Source organism: Cyclopterus lumpus, chromosome 20 (genome assembly GCF_009769545.1).
Source record: "Cyclopterus lumpus isolate fCycLum1 chromosome 20, fCycLum1.pri, whole genome shotgun sequence".
NCBI classification, from domain to species: domain Eukaryota; kingdom Metazoa; phylum Chordata; class Actinopteri; order Perciformes; family Cyclopteridae; genus Cyclopterus; species Cyclopterus lumpus.
This window is the reverse complement of record NC_046985.1, coordinates 12,285,970-12,307,857: the sequence shown is the minus strand read 5'-3', so window position 1 is coordinate 12,307,857 and position 21,888 is coordinate 12,285,970. Positions and strand designations below refer to the sequence as shown.

The window sequence follows — 21,888 nt, the reverse complement described above, 5'->3', positions numbered from 1 at the left end:
CAATATTGGTGACACTTGTTGGTATTTGGAAATGTGTGTGTATAGAATGCTTTTTTTCAATTTTTTTTTAAATAGATTATGACAAAATTAGCATTTTGAGGTTTATTTTTGTATGTATTCAGGTGTATGGCTTTATATGTTTTTGTACTGCACAAAAGACCTTTTTGAGTTCTCCTCAATGATTGTGCTGTTTCCATAACGGAGCAGAACTCATATATTGCAGTAAAAAATGAGGCCGCGTGAGTTAGAGCAAAAGCACCCTGAAAACGCTTGGGCTTCATTAAGATTAGATACATTAGATACAAACACTAAGGACACATTCCTTCTGTGATTTGATTCTTTTTAGATTGAAGATTTTTTTTTTTTTTTTGTCACGTGAAGTGCACATGCTATGTTTACTGTAGCTCCGCGGGCAAGCTCAGAAGATTTACCATCACTTGTGTCTATTGACTTCCATGATGGTTTTGTCTGGGGGCTATGTTTGCCGACAGGGGAAGGTACAGTTGTAGTTCAAAACGGTTATTCTTGTTGTAAATATGGCTATGTTGTGTAAAGTAATCCAAATTGATTGATTGCTTTTGCAGAGTAGTGATTTCGCTATATTTCACATTTAATGTATCTCAAATGTTTGTTTTGATTTTAAAAAACTAAACATTTCGAACACAGTGTTAAATGTGTGACACAATAGCTGTGTCAGATATAAAAGGGATGTCACACAGCCTTCTCGCAATAGTACATTCTCACAAAGTTCACGTTATAAGTATGTGTGTGTGTGTGTGTGTGTGTGTGTGTGTGTGTGTGTGTGTGTGTGAGTGTGTGTGTGTGTGAGTGTGTGTGTGTGTGTGTGTGAGTGTGTGTGTGTGTGTGTGTGTGTGTGTGAGTGTGTGTGTGTGTGTGTGTGCGTGCGTGTGAGTATGTGTGTGTGTGTGTGTGTGTGTGTGTGTGTGTGTGTGTGTGTGTGTGTGAGTGTGTGTGTGTGTGTGTGTGTGTGTGTGTGTGTATGTGTTTCTGTGTTCAAATCTGTAAGCTTGCCTGTTTTAAAAATATCCTTTGACGGCAGTAGTTGAATATGCATGTCATTGGCAGCTCTTTTAACCAGGGATTTATATAACAGCAGATGTCACAGAAGATAAAAAATAATAAAAGGACAGTTAATGCATTTCGATTTTCTGTTGCCAAAACTTGGCAGAGCGCACAGTTGATGTTTCCTAAAAGGACAAAGAGATCCTCTGTAAACTTGGAGCGCTTTTCCTCTTAGGGGTCACATGAGGTAGTTTTGTTGCTCTTGTTTGAGGTGTTTGAGGTGTGTCTTGTCTCACGTAGGCAGCCACTTAACACAAATGGTTATTCATATATATTGATATTCATTATTTATCCACCAATGCTTTTCATTAGAAAGCCAGAGACGTCATTGCAAAATGTGACAGCTACTCTTACGAAATAATAATTACCACCAAATTAAATCACACAATGGTCATTTTGTGTGACAGGTCAGTTATGCCCCTAATTGACAAAGTGATGCACTCCCTATATTTGAAGATATTAAATAGTCTAATGAAGATTTTTCTTTCTTCTAGTTGGGTATCTTCAAGCAATAAGCTGTCAATTCCTGTGATTTTAGAGCTACTAACTTAAGCTCTCTTATAAAGACACGGTTCAGCAGAGTGGCTCATTACTTCCATAAAATGACAATTATTGGTCACAAACCAATAATAGACTATATGAGTTTTGATAACCTATTACTTAATGCTATTTTTTTAACAAGCACTCTGTTCTTGAGTCGGCGCGTAAGGAGATCAATCAAACACAAAGCATAGCCTGTATGTAAGATGGGCCATCTCACTTACAGTAACATGCATTATGAACTTTGACGGCAGCTATTTGTTATAAGCACTGTAAAGTAAAGACTTCTCTCCTATTTCCAATTAGACAGATAGACACAGATGGCAGGGCACAATGCTGAGCAGCTAGACACAGCCACAACATGGCTGCTATTCGTCGCAAGAGAGATACTCTGTAGGGGCAAAGAGAGGGGGAGAGACAGGTGGTAGGAAAACATGAAGAAAACCAGGAAATATGGCTTACTGGTATCAGTTCAGGGAACAAGGATGGAGTCGGTTTTCTGTCTCTAGATGTTTCAAGTTGTGTGAGAGTGTGTGTGTCTGTTTGTGAACTTATATTAGTTATATTAGTTCATTTAAGGTCATACATTGATGTTGAGTGCCTTGACGTATATGCCTGTAGCCAATCAGATGTACAGAGAGAACGATTGAGCATGGCCGGGCAGATGGAGGTCTGACCTCAGCTCAGATTACAGTTGACCACGGAGGCAATTGGGCATAATCATTTGCATAATCAGCTGCTCCAGACAAACACACACACACACACACATTCTTAGGTGCACACTTGCAAACTGTCACTTATTCTTAAAACACACACAGTACATACGTACTCCCAAGCTTATTGACATGTCAGCTCATGCATCCCTTTTAGCTACACCTTCACATAAGCACACACACACACACACACACACACACTGTGTCAGACTAAAGTTCAGTAATTCATTTTGTGTAGCAGCCTTGTCGATATCCATTTATCCAACAGAACGGTTGAGGGGAGAAGAACGTGCCCCCTGACTTTGTGTCACACCCCCAACTCCACCCCCCTCTCTCTCTTACACATATCCATTTTGTTTAGTTCACACCTCATACATTACTCTCTGCCTTTTGTTATCAGTTATCTTATTTTCTCCTCCTCTCACCATTTTTGTATATGAAATGTTTTCCTTTTTTTTTTTTTACAGCAGACCCACATGATTATACAATACAGTGTACATGGTTATTACTGGAGACTGGATAATAATGTTGCAGTTAGAATCACTGTTTATTCACAGTGTTTTACAGTTTGGTGTTCGAGACAAACGATGAGTTAAAGTCAATATGTTGAAATAAATCTTTTTAGACCGTATACTGTGCAAACGGCAAACTATATCTGTTCTACAGAGATCAGCATAAAAGATGAGAAAGACACAACGAATGGCAAATACTGTAATAATGCATGCTTCTGTCCCTATTTACACAGTGCATGCTGTATATGCAATTTTCCACTCTGATTACTGTGTAAAAGCAAGGTTTATTTTTAATCCCAGTGTCAATGAACTATATCCAGAGTAGTTCATCAATGACTACTTTAATTCAAAATACCTTTTTATACTTTTTGACATAATAAGCCATATTTCTAGAAGAGAAAAGCCTTTTTCCATCCATGAAGTTGTTTTCTTGTCACTTAAGCGAAGCAGTTGTTAATCCCTTCCCTCTGGGTTTTCCTGCCCTGTCGGTATCCTTTAGAGAATGCCCCCGGTTTGTTCTCCTCTGTTCCGTGATCTAGAACGCGGGGAGCTTTTTGGATGATTGGTAAAATGACTAATCCATCAATTTCATCAAAAACATTTCTTGTTACCGCCAATGATCTGGTGTCAAAAAAACCCTTTGAAATGGGTCTACATCCGAATGAATGGTCATATGTTAGTATGAAACTACTGGGGACCACCCACATGCATGCATACTCACACACTGGGATTATTAAACACTTCCCCTGTCCCCTGCTGCCAAGAGTAATGGCTTTTGTTTTCTCTATTGCCATACTCTTCAAACAACCGAGTAGAGCCTCCAGTGTATTTGTCAAGGTACATTTTCACAGTTGATGATCGTACTGTTGATACTGTTGCAAAATTAGCTGTGTCCCTGCCTCCGAACAATATTAGGTAGCCATAGGTTAATGCCATGTTTGGCCCAGTTTAGAAGGCTCCAGAGGGAAATGTTAGCCTAGGGCCAGGAACCTAATTAGCCGAAGGTTGAAAGGATCTACAATTCATTTAGCCCGAGGCAAAGTGTCAGGTAAGAAAAAAACCTTGCATGTGTGTATGCCTGCATGAGGTTGAAAGGTGTGACACATCTTCACCCTGTGTCCTCGCACACAACGTGCAAGCCGTAAACTATCTCGGCCGTGCCGCTGATTATTGTTGACGTTCCATATGTGATGACTGGAACACGCTTCTTAGGCTTCCTATGCCACCGATCCAGGTGTGTGTCGCCCGTTTGTCCCGCTGCCGGCTTTTATGGCGCCTGCACCTCCGATTCCCACAATCCCAGCTGTCACAGCTGCTAACTGTTACCACGGCAATGCTGTCGCTATGGGTTACCAAAAGCCATGGCCGGCGCGCGGAACAGCAGGAGACAAAGACAAATCAATCCGCGCTTCTAATCTTCTTTACATGGAATAGAGGAACGGGTGCAGAGGTGTTGTCGAGCCTTGTAGGGAGCTCAGAGGCAATACAAAGTAATAGCACCATGGCTTTTATGGAATAACATTTTAACTGTGACACAGGCATAAAGAGGAGAGGGGAGAGGAGCAGAGATCAGTACCGGGAGAAGGGAAAGGGAGCAGAGGGAGGAGGAGAGGAGCAGGGGTGAGGACTGGAGGGCATTAGAGGGACAACAAATCAGGTTGAGGAAATTGTGTGGTCAGTGGTGCAAGGTTAGTTTGCCGTTCATTGCATCCCTTAATCCATTTTAATTGAATAGATAAGCAAAGTCATTTTGCTCGATAAACTCCTGCTGTGTCATCAAACGCCTTCATCCTCTCCCTGCCCTCCATCACTTTCTTATTCTTTCTTTCCCTACTTTCACAGTCATTCTCTGTCCCCACCTGGCCCACATATATCATTTGTTTTCACTGCGAATACATCAAAAGTTAAATTGCACTTGTAAACACAGATTTGTGTGTTTTTTGTTCTTTTCCCTATTTTTTCTTGGCCTACTCATGCCACTCGTTTAAACAGGAGACAAAACAATGAGCGCCAGGGATAATCACAGGAAAGTCTATTTATTGCACTTTACAGGCCCTGTAAACATGTCTGCAATGTTCACTTCACTCATCTGGTGCTTCCCGATTAAACACACTAAGACACATTTTCTAGTACATGTGCTTGATGTCCCAGATCGGGGGGAGAACATGCAGACAAATAAAAGAGGTTTTCAAGAAGCCTGATTATGCAGTTAACTGTAAAAAAACTTTTCCCCAGTTATCTGGATGAGTAACTGTGACTGTTGCTATACTCCAGAGATTCAATAACAGTGACGGCATGAAAGACAGGTTTTCTTTCTCCCTCTCCCTCAGACACACACACACACACACACTAGTTGATCTGTCCATGTTCGTATTAGTCTCCTGGTGATCACAGCAGCCCGTTTCTGGTGATTAGTACTACACCCCTGTCGATTGGACTAAACACGGCTCGCTGTAAGCTCTTTGGCCCCCTAAGGCCGACAAAGATCCCTGCAGTGGAGAAGCGATGTGGGAGGGTTTAAAAAGCACCAGCATAGGGAGAAGGCAATGCGTATATCGCCATGGTGGGAAGGCATTATGGGTAACACCATAGGGGGAAGGCATAATGTGTAACACCCGAGTGCCGTCAATGTGATACCCACTGGGCTAACGGCCCTGACAGTCCACATAATAAGGATAATATCATAAATATGCACTGATTGGCTTGTTTGTTTCTCTCTCTTCGTCTGTGTGTGTAATTGCATAGCAAATACACAGAGAAGAAGTTACATGAGCAGTTTGGAGTGTTTGACATCTCCAGAACGGTGAAGCCATTTGTTAAAATACTTTAAATATGATTATGCTGTGTGTGCTTCTTGGTGGCATACATTACAACCAGCCTAGAAGAGTGATGTACCGTAAGAGAGTGGAGATGATGTTTGCAAAGAATACGAGAACAGTTGGTTGGTGTGCCTGGTATGGTAGGATCACACAATGTAAAATTGGTAACTGGTATTGTCAAGTTTTAACCTGTAACATTAAGTTTATAGCCTGATAAACACAGTTTTAGATGTCTGAAAGTTATCTTCTATGTGTATTACCTTACTAATGGGAACCTTTTACAAAGCCTGTTTAAAAGGTTTTCAGTATTGTTATTGTAGTAGACTGAGGATAGAATTATGCAATAACATGTGTTGAAGTTTAGGATTATTGTATATATTCACAGTTCATGCATCTTTGAGTTTGATCTTTATCTAAAACTGTGATTTAAAATTATGAATACTAAACCTCAGATGGTAAAAAGGCATTCAGTTGAAAGATGCAGAATCAGTGTGCATTACACAACATAGTATTTTCTTTTAGTTTTCTTATAATAAAAGGTTTCCCACATGCTCTTTTGACTTGTGAAGGTGTTCACTTTGGTATTATAAAGAAACTCTTGGTTTCTAATACAATCTATCATAATTTCAAGTTTAGCTTACAAATATTGTATAAATCAGACACACGGTTATGTACTATTCATGGTGCATGTGAAAAATAATACAACATTATTTAATAAATAAATTGAACCTCAGTTGTCTATTTTAAGAAGCAGATCTGCCTCCGAACTATTTTCCTGCTCAGTTAGCAGTAGCAGAAAGTGTCAGTATGTGTATATCCATATGCGTGGAAGAAACAGACATAGAAATTGTAAATGTTAAGAAGCAGGATGAGAGACAGATAGTACAGCAAACAGACTCGCAGAAGACAAGCAAATAAAAATAGTGTGCTATGCTGTGTTAGGTTATAAGCAAAGCAGGTGTCACAGCTATTGTCCTTCCCTCACCAGTGTAATTAAGTGTCATTTTGTGAAAGCACAGTCATTAGCTGCGTCGTAGTATCTTTAATTAGTACACACTGGGTTGTTAATCTTATTGGCAGAACTGACAGATACTATAGGCCACACACACACACACACACACTGTGGATTCTTTTTTATTTTTGTTGTTGTTGCAAGAAAGAAAGAAAGAAATGTACACTGTATTTGACCCATCCTTAGTTATTAAGGAGAAGTGGGCTGCAGTGAAGAACCTGGGGGTTCAGTGTCTTGCTCAAGGACACTTTGACATGCAACTATGGGGAAAGCAGGGATTGAACCGGGTAACTTGTGGTTTCGGGACGACCACTCTCCCCATGAGCTATACAGCCGACCCCAATTTCACTTAAGTAAATCACATGTGCTGATATGATATGGTTTCTTTGATCCTCAGATCCGCAGACAGGGAGGCATCCAGCTGCTGGTCGACCTACTGGACCACAGGATGAGTGAGGTTCACCGTAGCGCCTGCGGAGCTTTGAGGAACCTGGTGTACGGCAAGGCCAACGATGAGAACAAAGTGGCCCTGAAGAACTGCGGCGGGATTCCAGCCTTGGTCCGCCTGCTGAGGAAAACTGGAGATGTGGAGATCAGAGAGCTGGTCACAGGTATTGTAGCTGTAGCTAAACTTACATCTCATCTCCCTTTCACTTAGAATATATATATATATATATATATGTATATATATGTATATATATATATAGACTGCTTCTTTGGCCTGAGGAGAGGTTATAATGGTGTGTATGTGCGGATGGAAATTACTATGTGGAGGTGTGAGGATCAGTAAAACTACAATATGCACACACAATTACGACAAGTCGGTGTAAATCTATGTACCTGGGTACCTACGTACATTGCAAGACCATTACTGCAGATTACTGATTGAACATGTATTATTTGAACAAACAAACAGGAGGCATGCACCAACTCCTGGCAACAAACACACACTTTTAATTACACGTCAGCTTCATTGTATTCAAGTTTAATTTTGCCTTGACAGCCAGCAGTTTAGCCAAGTGAGTTCACGTCCCGGAGAATTTATGCATTCAACTTTCAGTGAGAGAATATTCTTCACAAAATGTTACTATTCAGTATGTAGAAACCAAGGCTGTTAAATCTTAAGATCCTTCAAATGCGAAACAATTAAACATTCCACCTGAATGATATTTTATATTCAATCACAGTTCTACTCAACAGATTAAAAGGACTCTAAGGCATAACTTCTGGAAAGTAGGCAGAGGAAGCAGAGAGCGAACCAACAATTGATTTTAAACATAATTTCTCCTGCTGTCTTTTGTTTTTGTTTCAACGGTTTGAGTTGTTATTAAATTGAAGTTTTTTCTTTTTTTTTTGCGTGGGTGACTGCATACAATCACAAAATGATGTGTGTTGCACAAGTCCCAACCAGCAATTTTGGTGGTTTATAATCACTGGTCAATCTTGTCTTAACCCTGAGGGCATGAGCAAAACAAGTTAGCCAATGCACACGCCCACACACACAACCTGACACACACGCATATACACACACTCATGCAACCACACATAGATGTGCACCACTTGAGGCACACACATATCTGTGTAGGCAAAAGATGTATGGATTAAATTTGAATACCCACCTAAGCAAACAGGCATTACATGAACTGCTATAATTTGATCTCCATTTCTCCTGAAATATTTTGCAATAAGCCTCCCACTAAGAATTTTATATTCTACTAGAGGCCCTTTAGTGCTGCAGCAAACACAAACACAAGCACTGCGTCCCTCTCTGCCGAACGTAGACTCACAGATGCTCACACACTACACCACCTCAAGCATATGTGTAATCCAAATATGCAGCTACAGTTATTTCCCAGCATGACATTGGTTCTACAGCCTCGGGACAGGTAATAATGATGAACTGCAGTGGTGTGCATGTGTGTGCGTGTGAATTGTGTTTGGGCATATGTGTCACAGGATTCAGTCTAAAGGTTAAAACCTGTGTTATGTTTGGAATTCAGCAAGTATTAATGAGTGTCTCAGAAAGGCTATAATAAGAGATTGCTTTGATTTAAATGAAGTGGGGGAGCTGTGACCTGTAATAGGTGGGGATGCTAGCAGCCTCACCTATGAGCAGTTCTCCCTGGAACTTTAGGAGCATGTCGCTCCCATGACAGAACCAAGCAATCCTCATCTCTCTCCTCTTTACCATCTAATTGTTCCTACTTTCCTTTTCTCCTCCACCTATGTCCTAGTGTCGATCCCTCACCTCTTCACATCCTTCTCCTCTCTTTTATCCGTGTGCATGCCGGCCTTCTGTGTGGTTTAGTGTGGTGCATTACATTCAGCTGGGGATGTATGTATCTGCACACTTGTAGCACCATTGTTTCTCGCTCTTTGCTCAGACAAAAGCCCACTTTGTTGCACCAGGTTAGTCCGGAGATAAGAGAGCTTGTGCAAGAGGATTGGACGTCCTCAAAGATAAAGTACAATCACGCTCATTCCCTCAGGCACACACAGACATAGAGAAAAACCGACACACAGGAACACACAAAATACCACAAAGAATACTGATATGAAGTCAGTGGTGCCCCCCCCCCATGTTCAATTTGACTTCTGACCCCATTTTATCTCAGTGGGACAAAGCTCATTTTCAAGCACACACACACACGCATGCTCAAACATCCATCCCTAGACGCATCCTCAGGGGTCTCTCGCTCTCTTGAGGAGAAGGTGACAGCCAGCAAGGGGTTCTGTCCCTCCTCAAATATTGATAACGGCCCACTGAAGAATGGCGGAGACAAAGAAAATTGCAATGTAAGAGAGGACGGATGGAGGTGGTTATATTTCTAAACCTATTCATTGTTATTAACACCGCTATAACGGGTTGGACGCAGGGAGGAAATGGAAGGATAATTAGAGACATGCAGGTGGATGGAGAAGCAAGAAATAGGAAGGATGGAAGGAAGGAAGCTCTTCTTTTCCTAAGACAAGTTAATGATATTGTAGATGCTGAAATACAATTGGAGAAGGAAGAGATCAAAAAATTAGCAACAAATGGGATCGAAATGGGGATTAGTAGGAAGGATGAAAAACATGGGAGGGAGGACTGACTAAACAAAGGGTGGAAAGAACAATATAATAAGGGAAAACAATTTGACATTTTGTTTTTATTCCAGATAAAGAAGTCAATTATGACACCAGACTTCATCTACAGGGACACTCTGGCACCTTGAAGAATATCACTACAGCACTGGAGAGACTAAGAGATTAAAAACACAGCTGGGAGATAGAGTGCATGTGTGTTTATGTGCAGTCTGTAAGCAGTTTAACGAATGAATAAATTACACCGCAAGTCATACTGCATCATATTTTGAGCTGTGACTTTCATAAATAGTCCTCCTGCACAGACACACACACTCTGAAAGTCTTCCCTCTCTCTTTCCTTGACTCTTCCTGCCTTTGCCCTTCTCTGTCTTGCTCTCCCCTGCTGCTGGCTGAGTGAATCAGTGTCATGCATGCCTCTTCCCTGTTGTCTGTTTCCTCTGGTACTTAACATTGCACTCCACATTTCAATTGCTTTCATGCCAGTACAGCTATATTTTGAAGTCTATCTTCATTTGCCTCATGGAACACCTGCCTGAGCTCTAATTCACCACTCAAGACTGTTGTGCAATGACTGTAATTCAATTAGGGAGTTCATTTTGAATGTTTTCTATGACAAAAAAAAGCCAATGAGTACAATGTTACACTTATTTGTTCATGTTGCATTGGTCATTAAAACGGTTTTAATTAAATGCATCCATATAAAATAAATACACAATGTCAAAAAAATAAAATAAAATAATGTGGGAAGTACAATAAAAAGGATGCTCGAGGTGCCTACTTCAAAGAACGGAGGCGTTGAGAATCTGTCTAGGTTCAGAGAGGAAATAATATTTACATGCGAGAAAATAGGCTACCATCTTTTGTAAAAAAAATAGCAATATACCCCCTTAGGAAATATTTCACCTTTTCCACCAATAGAAAAAAAGTCAGATCCTGAAGCTAGTATGTGGTGGAAGGCGGACATGCTAGGAGCGAGGCCAAAGCCACAACATCAAAAGTGTCCATTTTGCCAATAATGTGTGCACAGTGATACAATGCTTGTGTTCAGATTATTTTCTATTGTTTTCAGAAAATGACCAGTAACTACACGCATTGAATAAGTACAGGTGGCAACTAGAGGTAGCGATGTGATACAAAAGATAGACATAAGACAAATTACAAACACTTCTCCAAATACAGCTGATTACTGCAGGCTGATTTGGATGTTGTTTCTTGTCCTTGTCCAGCTTGAGGTACGAGGTGGTTTCACCACAATTGTGATCGTAAAAAAAGAAAATTAAAAAAAAGTAGGAAAGAATAATCTTGGTGGCATAAAGCAGTTGAAAGATCTTTGGTTGAGATCCTTGTACTGACGGAGAAACGGAAGGCAAGAAAATGATGAAGTAACTTTCTCCCCTCCTCTAACATCTATAGTCCAAGTGCTGTTGGACTGAACCTGTAAATGCTTTGGACTTTCGTTGGGAAGGGCAAATACCAGACGAGTCTGTGTGAATCTCAGGCTATTGCTGCAAATATCATAGCAATGTGTATGTCTCTCAATAAGAAAAGAGATACGTAGCAAGGAAGCATTGGATCTATTGCCAAATTACTTTCCTCTCGGAGCTTGACCTTCATTGCTAATTGGTGGCTAAATGATTTGAAAGCAAGCAAATGGCAGTTGGTGAGGTTCATCAGGGTCAGTGGTGCGTACTTAAATAACATCAATGGACACACTCTTCAAGTGCTGGACTCAAAAAGAAGTGGTTGTACTAGAGTCAAAACAAATCAGCTTCCTCATTACTGCTTCTGTGTTGTCAGCTTCGTCAAAGCACTTCCCTATTCTCTGTGATTTAAGAATATGTTTAGGTCTGAGGAAATGAGACAGGACATATTTCTTTTTTCTTTGGGTGACTGAAAAAAAAAAAAACCTTCCCTCAACAATTTACCCTATCTCCCTGTTGGTTTTGAAGTTTAAATATAGACACGCTTTATTGGCTTCCTGGGTCTAAGCGTGAGGTAGATAGGACGAAGTCAAGGCTTCCGGGCCTGTCAGTCAAAGTCTGGTCGATGCACAGGCTTTGGGTGTCAATAGGAGATGCTATCCTTACTCATGGGCTCACCTTGAAGCAGTGGACCATAGCATAACCCTGCTGCTGCAGCTGCTGCTGTCTGCTCTGGGCTGAGAAGCAACTGCTAAGGAAAGTCATGTGTTTAAAATGCAGGCATTTAATGCAAACGTCTTTAATGTATTACTCTTTAGATGCCACTATTTTTGGAGACAAATGTACATTTTGACTTATGTCTTAATGTGCTGATTGATATTATATGCATTGCACAAGCATAAACAAATGAAAGTTAAGACTGAGGCTTAAGAGTCTTAAAAGTATCAATAAGCAAAATAAGTGTACTGTATGTGTAAACAGAAGTGACCAACACTGGACACCTTTTGCAATCTGATGATGTTAGCAATAAACCAACTTAGTGGTTTAGCAAAAAAAACAACATAGTGAAATAATCATCATAATCATCATAGTGCCATCCTTTACCGGACAGTTATTTACTTTGCCGTCTGTTCCTTCAAGGCGTGAGGCCCCGCTGCCCATAGATGTCCAAATCGCCATGTTCACACTTCTGTTATACTATTTGTCAAAGCCAATTTAATTGAAGCCAAAGCTCATAACCTTCTTTCAAAAAAGCTTGAGGACAGGGCTCCATCACAGTCATTACAGTGTTTTCCTGTGGGGACTTTTTTATTTGCTGCTTCTCTGCTATAACATTGTTTGTGTCCTGCAGTAATGTCTCTGCAGTATTTTCACTGCGGTGGGATTGAAACCTCCAGTGTAAGCAGTACAGGACTAGCGCTCACTCGAACCGACTACGGGATGTTAAATGGTCTGACCCTGGGGTCAGGTCAACAATTGTTAACATACTGTCACCTCAACTATTATCCCATACAATATTTTTTTTTTCAGTTTTCTATCGCAGATTTCTGTAGACACATTAGCAATGTCATTTTTCGTCTCTGGCTTTACTCATCACCAAGTTCTGACCCCATGGCTAACTAATTCCCATAGAGTCACACAGATGAAGGCTGATTAATAAAACATTGCCACTTGAGGCCGAACAGGCCTCACTCACCCCTTACAAGTCACACTCTCATTTATTCATGAATTCATGCAATCATCTCCTCATTTCCCCCAAAGCCACCCGTCTCCTAGGAAACTGTCCGTCAAGCACCTGAGGGGAACTAGTCAGAGGAGGGAGAGAAAGGGATGAAGACAGGGAGAGAGGAAGGAAGAATGCACACACACAGACACACACACACACACACACACACACATAGACATAAAGGCTCCACCTGGATGACATCATCATCTGTTTCTCACCTGATGTTACACTCATAAGGACACTGGGTTTAGCGAAGCATTTCAGATCTATGTTTCTAGAGCTGGCAGGTGTTTGAGTGTGGCCAGGTGTGTGTGTGTCAACCTTGAATGTTAGATAGTGGCAGACACAGTGTCCTTGCCCCGTAAAACTCTGAGGACACTATTCTTTTGTGCTTCCACCTCCTGCCTGATCTTTGTCTTCAACACTATCTGCAAAAAATTAACATCCCAACCCCACACTCTCACATCCTTAGTGTGTGTTGTTTGTGCATCTGTTTTTATTCTTGTATGTGCATTGCCTAGCGAAGCCAGCTGTGCCTGTTTCTTTGCAAGCCTGCAGACAGGTCTTTGCCATCAGAGACAACACTGTTTCAACATGATTGCAATCACACACTGACGACACTCGCCACTTGAGAAACGGACCGACACAGGAAAAGAGATGTTTGGAAGTGTTTTCCCAATGCGTGTGCCACCGAGTATATATGTGTTTGTGCATGTTTGAGCTTTTACCTCGCCTATGAGAGGAGAGATTTAGAGGAAAAAGAGAGAATCTGAAGAAGGCTGATTAGTGAAAGTGAAGGCAAATGTTGCCACACTCCCACAAACACACACACACACACACACACTCGCACATGCACGTCCTGAGTGTGAGCTGCCAAACATCATGCAAGGTCATCGCCTTATTATCACCCTCTTCTTCTTGTCCTCTCACACTCTCTCTGGTACACACACTCATACACATTTTTCACGCCTTCTTTTTCTCTTTCCAACTTTTCCCACACACTCTTTGTCTTGCACAGTTTAATGCTCGGTTCTCCTCAATTTGAGTATTCTTCTCTTTCCCTCTGGCTTTCTCTTCAATGTTTTTTCTCACAATTGTTGCACGTTTAGTTTCCACTTAAGCGCTTTACAGCAGTGGAGATGTCTTAGAGATGTTTACATTTAGTTCAAATTAACAATGTAATTGTTATTGTAAATATTGCCACATTAGCTGGGAGGCTAGTTTCACTACTCCCTAACCAAGTGTGAAGTTGGCAGCTTAAAATCAAGAAACAATCTTGGTATTAGGCATATCAATTACAGTTGAAGCGAATCACAGACATGAGCAGCAATAAAAGCAAAGTAAATTATGGCAAAGCAAAAACAAACAATTACAGAACACTGAGGTTGCATCTTGTTTTGTTTCTTCCTCTAAAACTCTCTTTCATGTTATTCCCTCTTTCTCATGTTTTTTCATTCCCATTTTTTTCTTCTTGGCCTGATTCTCCTCCCATCTCTTTGTCTGTCATTTTCAGATTTTCATTATGACCATGAACAACTGGCTGCTAGTCAACACCCAGTGCCTCCAAGGCAGTTTGTGTTCAGTTTTTCAGTGAACGAGACATTAAGGCGGGATAGTGGTTGCAAGTTATACCCAGTTTCTTTTCTTTTATTATAGAAAAATCAGCATCTCTATTTGCAGACCATACCTTACATGACACATACACTTCCAATCTCTTCAGTCATTAACATTTCCTCCTAAAATGAAATGTTAATGACTGAATAGATTGGATGTGTATGTGTCATGCAATGTATGGTCTGTTCACAGCGGCGCAATCCATACTTTGCAAATTCAACCGTCGGTGTCTTGCTCATCTCCACTATTGCTGTTGTTTCAGATGACACACAGTGTCTTTCTACTGTGCATTTTCCCTGCCGCCCTTACGTTCTGTTTACGTTCACGTCTAACAAGCACATTGTATTGTGGAATGAACAGCGCATCGTTTAGCCGGCTGACAGCCTCTGTGAACACGGTCCATTGCGTAGGGAGCACTTGGTGTCGAGAGTTTTAACCATATTGTATTTGTGTGGTAACTGTGCAAATGAATGACATCTGTCATCTGGGACCTGCGACATCTGGAGTCTGACACCGAATACATGAGAGATGGTGACCTTCAACACGGCAGCTTTTTATAGTTTGTCTTATTATAACCATGTTGCATATCTCCTCCTCCTCTCACTCCGTTCCTGTCTCCCTAAACCATCAATCAGCTCCTCCAGTTTCCTTTTCCCACTCATTATATTCCATTCCTGTGCCTTTTTTTTCTTCTTCCGTCATCCACTGTATCACACATTTTCATCTTATTGTTTGTTGCTGTATGTCTTTGTATCTCTTGCTGTCTCGGTAGGGATGACCAGTGCAATCAGCAAGGACTAATTAGCATATGTAGAATGCAAAAATACTGATGAAGCCTGTGTGATTGAATGTGTGGTTTGCATGTGTGTGTCATAGCTGACCAACAAGGCTAATGCTGTCACCCGGGGAGGCATCTGGTATTCCATCTGACAAGAAGAAAGAAAAGTGTGTGTGTCTGTGTGTGTGTGTGTGTGTGTGAACACATACTGTATGTGATTAAGTGTTACTATAGATTGCACTGTGTGTACAGTATGTTTGCCCTCACGGGTGATTGAAAGTATCCTTGTGTACGTAATACAAACTTGCAAGTTTTTCTGACAACTTGTGTGCATGGAGCTGCATACATCCACTGATTAACTCTGCATATGTTTAGGGTGTATTTGTGTATATGTGTGTGCGCCTGTGTTCCCACAGTGTGTGATAAATGATGCAAAGGTTGGACAGTTGGCTTTCTGCCTGGACCAACAAACTAATTAATTTTCTCAGATTTCACAAGTCATCAGGTAGATTGTAGAGTCGGAGTCCAGAATAAAGGAGTGGGTGGCATTCTCAAATGGGATAAAAAATAGAGGAGTCATTTTTGTCCCGCTTTGCCAGCACTGATGTACCTCCACACTTCATTTGTGATGGTCCAGTGCAGCAGAAAGGTCTCGCTTCTCTCTGTATCATTAAGAAGATGGTTAGAAAAAGTTTGGGTCTGTGTTGATTTTTTCTTAGACATACAGAGTTAAACGGCGCTGACCTCACAAAATACAAGAATATGTTTGCTGTGATATCCCCGTGAGGTTAATGGATCCATTTGCTTTAAAATGTTGTGAAATATGTGTGCTTATGAATGAGGAAAGTTGACGGAGGGAATGAAGAGGTGATAATGAAGAAGTGGAAAAGAGTGCTGTCCTCACTTAGCCGTGCTCCAAGAACACATATTTGACAGGAACATGAATATATGATTGCTAAAAAGGCATGATTCACGATGTGCACAGTAGGAAACATTATAAAGAGAGATTTATTCAGCTAAATGTATGATCTTAAACGTTTATACTCTATACTTTTGTTCATTTCTGAAAGACAAGTTGTGCAGCATTCTGGTTTACCTGCATCATTAATATTCCAGCAAGACATTTAAAATGCTACACAGCATAAATTCTGAATTGGTGAGTTTTCTTTTAGTTTATTCATTTGAGAGTCGAGTTATATGTTTCACATGCTTAATAGTTATGTTGCCAAAAGAAACAAAGTTTGAAATGCGTGAGTGTGTGTGCAGGTGTGCTTTGGAACCTGTCGTCATGTGATGCTCTGAAGATGCCAATCATCCAGGACGCTCTAGCCGTTCTCACCAATAGCGTCATCATACCCCACTCTAACTGGGACTCCTCCCCCAATCACCATGACGACCGCAAGCTCCATCTTCATACCTCCCAGGTGCTGCGCAATGCTACAGGGTGTCTCAGGTAAAAGCATCACACATACACACACACACACACAGACACACATATACTCCTATTGTGAACAATCCTGTAGTTTTCTTGTGTTTCTTTGTTCCTGAGATTTTCCATAATGAGACGGCCTCTTTGTGTGTGAGAATGAATGTTGTCTCTTTTGAAGGTTCACTGCTGTGTGATTATAGATGCATACATTCACAAACTATGAACACATTGTACACTTGTTTCTCTCTCCCCCTCTCTCTTGTGCACTCTATTTCTCACACTAACAAGGTGGTAACCATAGCAACTCCTTCAATTGCATGTCCTCTGTGTGTCAAGACTTTCGTTTCGGTACATTGTGACGATGAAGTTTGTTCCTAAGAAACTTGAAACAATGAAAGAAAGCTTAATGTGTTGTTGATCACTCATCGTTGATTAACTTGTGCGCACTCTAATTGTATTCATCAGACGGTAAACCTTTTACAGTGTACATACAACAGTGGTAGTGTGCCACACCTCATGTTCTCTTAGTCATACTGCGGTGAAACTGTTAGTTTGAATGGAACGCATACCTCAGCAGTCAGAAGTCCAGACTATTTCAAACTAATCCTGGCATCTTTGTAATAATACATGTGTTCATTGGATTCACAAAAGAAATCCCATGTGTGGGGAAAAAGTCTACTGAACAACCAGTAAGGCATTGGCCGATTCATTTTTAAGTTTACCTTGGAGCAACATTAGCTCTTTAATCGGACACTTCAGTCATCTTTTGTTGAATCCAGAAAATGATTACAGAAAAATCAATGTAGTTGTTTGCATTTGACAATTCGCTGTGCAGTTTGTCTTAAGTCCAATCCTTAAAATGACATTTTAAAATTCAACCCTCATCCATAACAATACACTCTCCACATACACACTGCTAGTTGTGATTTGTAATTCTGTATATTTCACTTGTCCGATGCACAGAAAAGGAGCTCTGGGTCTTGATCCTATGCAGCAACATTTGTTTGTATATGTACACACACTCTCACACCAACTCCACAGAGGGCTGAAACGGTTCCGAAAAAAAACTCCATGTCCACTTGGCTGTCTCTCTTTGAGCTGTGCACTCAATCAACCACCAGCAGCCTCTGGATTAAACCTCTCCCCACTCGCTTTGCAAAGCTTCTCTCAAACTGTTTGGAATGCATATCTCCAGCTACTGAATGTCTCTCAAAAGCATTTAAAGCCATTCTGAAGATGTTACAAACAGGTCTTTCTATGTAATTCACATAACTGTGTGTGTTAGGTGTGGCATTGTGTGCATGCAATCAACATATCAAAGCAAAGGCTTCCAGTTGCTCCTGTAATTGTTCCATTTGTGATTGCTTTAAATATGAATACCAGCTTGCATAATTGTGGTCTTCCCAAACTGGATGCTTTTCAGTCAGATTTCACAAACAGAAATAAACATCACCTGACAATCAGTGGGAAGACCCGATTCAACACTAGCACTTCTATTTTGAAGACCTTTATCAATTGTTATTTCAACAGTAAAACTATCTCATATATAATAGCAACAACACTCTTGTACATTTCTGTGTCTTTGCTGCACTACTGTTGTACTTTGCCTCAGAGGAACGCTTTGTGATATACAGCACTTTAATATCTATTCTAAATCTTGACCACAGCGCTCAGTGCCAGGTGTATTGCTTCGGTGTAATTAAATAAGCGTTTTGAAGGTAAAATCCAGGTTAGATTTTTGTTATAAACCTCAGTGGCTTTTGTTGTCAGAATTGTAATGTAATAGCACAGGAACTGTCTTGGGGCCTGTGGTACTGGACAAAATGATTATACACAATAATCTGCACCAATCTAATTCAGTCCACTGAATTGAAATAGATATTCAGTTGGGAATGCTATAATGTTCTAATGTATTTTTAGTCAATACTGATTTTATATTATTTAATTCTTATTTGTGTTGTTGTTAACTGTAACAAATAAGTTGATGACAACAGGGAATTGACAGTGTGGTCCAATAAGTTATTATGAGTATCAAAAGAGCGCTTTTGAAAAAACCTGGGTGTATATAACTGGGGACTTGCACGAGTACAGAATATAGGTGATTGTGTTTATAAAGACATTCCTCTGTTTAATACACATTCAATGTATTCCCATTACAGTTGCTCTCAAGCAGTAGCGATGGTGCATCAGAGATACTGAGTTTAGTATATTTAAGCTACATTTTGTAAATAGGATTTTATAAAAATAATTACATTTCCTTTAAATTATTTTTGCTTTTTAAGGCCACATGAGCTAAAATGGGTCTTCATTACATGTCATGCATGTCGAAGGTTTAGTAATACCTCACTGGCAATGGCTGAGTGTCATTCGTGACACAAATACAAGGCAAATCTGATGGGTTAAATCTCTATCTAGCCCTCTTGGTATCTTTACAGGTGGATGGGAAACAGCTTCCTTTTGAGCTTTCTGCGTTTTTAAAATGTCATCTTTTTATTCTTTGCATATCACAAACTAAATTCTCCCCCACTGCACTGCGGTGGCGACAGACGTCTCAGATATCTAAAAAGTCTTGAAACAAAATATATCACCATCTGCATGGCTTAATACCAGCATGAGTACATGGGGATATGTTTGTTTTTGTGATTTGAGGGCTACAGATTATATAAAAGTAATGTGTTTAATGTTGTGCATGAAGAAACTCAAACTAAATGCTGCCTAGATTTTGCCAAGATTTCTTCAGAGCATTTTAGTTTATTTTAGTTGTCTGTTTATCCCAAATGCAAGATGTATTGCCTTGAACTTTTAAGACTAAGTTACAGGATCAGTTTTTGCCAGTGATATCAGTAGACTTTCAACTTTTATGTCAAGTTTATTATTCCCTAACTCACTAAGGTGTTTATTGGACTTCAGTGTGTGTACGTACCTCTGAAGATGCAGGGAAAAGACAAATGATGCTGTCAAAGCACTGCTTCATACGGCGAGGGTGCAGATCAAATTGAAAAAATCTAGTAAAGGGGAAAAAATACAAGGGAGTAGAGGAGAAGAAGACCAGAAGTTGCAGAGATAAGAACAGAGAGAAAGTGGTGAACAAGACTAACAGGATCTCAAAGAAGGGAGCAGAGACACAGAGAGTAATGAAGGTGTTTCTGCTCACCATGGTTGTTTTCTATCACAGTTATTGGGGGGTTAAACTGACACAAGGCCACAATGTTCAGGTCCCAGTGTACATCAGCTCAATTTCAGACCTCTCACCTCGCTCATTGTTCCTTCGCTGTGTGTGTTTGTGTGTTTGTGTGTCTCTGCACTTCACTGCACGGTGTGTACATGCCTTTGTGTGCACTGGTGTATATCTATGTCTGTTTTCTTGTGTATGTTTGAGGGCGTAAGCATCTGTACTGTAGGTGAGTTTGTATATGGGCATGTACTGTATATGCATGCAATCCCACACACTTCCGTTCCCACTGAAAAGCTAAATCAATCTCAGAAATCACAGCCGGCAAGGGGGAGTTGCATATTTTGGGAATAAACTGGTGTCAGGGCATCAGGTGTTTCGATTACGTGTGTGTGTGTGTGTGTGTGTGTATATTTTCATTTATGTTTGTGTGTTCATGTGTGCATATATTTAATGTAGCTAAATGATATGAAGCAGCTAATGATACTGATGGATCCATATGTTGCCAAATCAGGTGGCGGGCATTAAAGTTCCCTCCCCTATTTACATACACACACACGCACACACACTCACATGCACACACACGGTGTTTTCAGGCCAGACACAAGGTATCCTGTGAAGGGGTTTCAGTATCCCCCATTAAGGGGCTGTTTACCTCCCTGTAGGTTGTTGGTTTTCAGCCACGCTCTACACAGTGTGTGTGTGTGTGTGTGTGTGTGTGTGTGTGTGTGTGTGTGTGCGTGTGTGCCTACTAGTCAGCATCACACACTCATAAACACATTTATTTTGCTTCCTTTCGGACACCCAGAACAGAGCAATATAAAAAGTAATCAGATGAATCAAGAATAAGGAGTCGTGGTCACGAATTACTTTGTTTCCATATTTCATTGATATTAATTGGTTTGTATGCTAGTGCGCTCCATCTGCTGATGACCCTCTGCTGCCCCCCTCACACACACACACACACACACACACACACACACACACACATGCACACAATCCGATATTTGTGCAAAGTTACCACACACCAGCTGTTTGAGACAAAGTCACTCAGTGGCCATTTGTTCCTTGAACAACATTAGAGAGCCATCTGTCCGAGATTCACTCATGTTGACATATTTCCCGTACATGTTGCATTAATCCTCAAACAACTAAAACTGTAGAGTAGTGACTAATATATAATTTACTCAGTGACTCTAAACTAATTTCCAAAGGTACACGTTTGCACCCTGGAGAGAAAAATCAATGTCAAATGAAAAATGTATAACCTGTCTCGAAGACTGTGGGCCTAATTGGTGAACAACAAGGTCAACTTCTGCTGTGCTCTAATGACTGCCAAGCCAACTCCTGTCTTGCAGATACCAGCAAGCTTGTTAGTAAAGTTCTTCCCACTTATGTGTGGCTGCTACTTTTCAGAAAGAATGAATGTGTTGTGTGTAGTATTCCATTTTTGAGATATGTGAGAAGAAGCATACAAAACAGAGCAATGCTATATTCAAATTATATTTTTGTTTTTTGTGTAATGGACAAAATCAGTCAATCAAAAGAGATCCGAAAGGTTTGATGGTGAACATGTTTGACTGGTTGCCAGACTAGATGGGAGAGCTGACATGCTATCCCTGAAACAAGGCACTTAACTTGTACATACGTTGACTTCAGTAAAGCAGAGGTCAAACGAATAAGGCTGTACTTATTCTGGGCAATACCTGTGCTTCACAGATTTATCATTTATTGATCATTTTTCTAAAGATGTATGCCTTCATTAGAAAGAGACAGTAGAGAAAAGACAGGGCACGAGGGAGTGAGAGACAAACAAATATCCCCAAACCATGTTTCCAACAAAAAAAATTTAAAAGAAACCAAATGTTGTTTATTATACTTCAGAAAGACAGAATATACTGAACGTTAACATTTAATGCCATACGTTACCACCAGGATTCGTACACCATGCGTTTAAAAAAGATTCTGAGCGTAAGTTGGGA

The 21,888-nt window shown here is 40.5% G+C and overlaps 1 protein-coding gene across 1 annotated transcript in view; it reads left to right on the top strand.

Moving 5' to 3' along the window:
- Positions 1-21,888, top strand: part of ctnnd2a (catenin (cadherin-associated protein), delta 2a) — a 192,811-nt gene that overhangs the window by 124,329 nt on the left and 46,594 nt on the right. The window contains exons 14-15 of the mRNA XM_034560079.1: positions 7,077-7,290; positions 16,572-16,758. Coding sequence (XP_034415970.1) covers positions 7,077-7,290; positions 16,572-16,758 — 401 coding nt within the window. The remainder of the gene's footprint in view (positions 1-7,076; positions 7,291-16,571; positions 16,759-21,888) is intronic.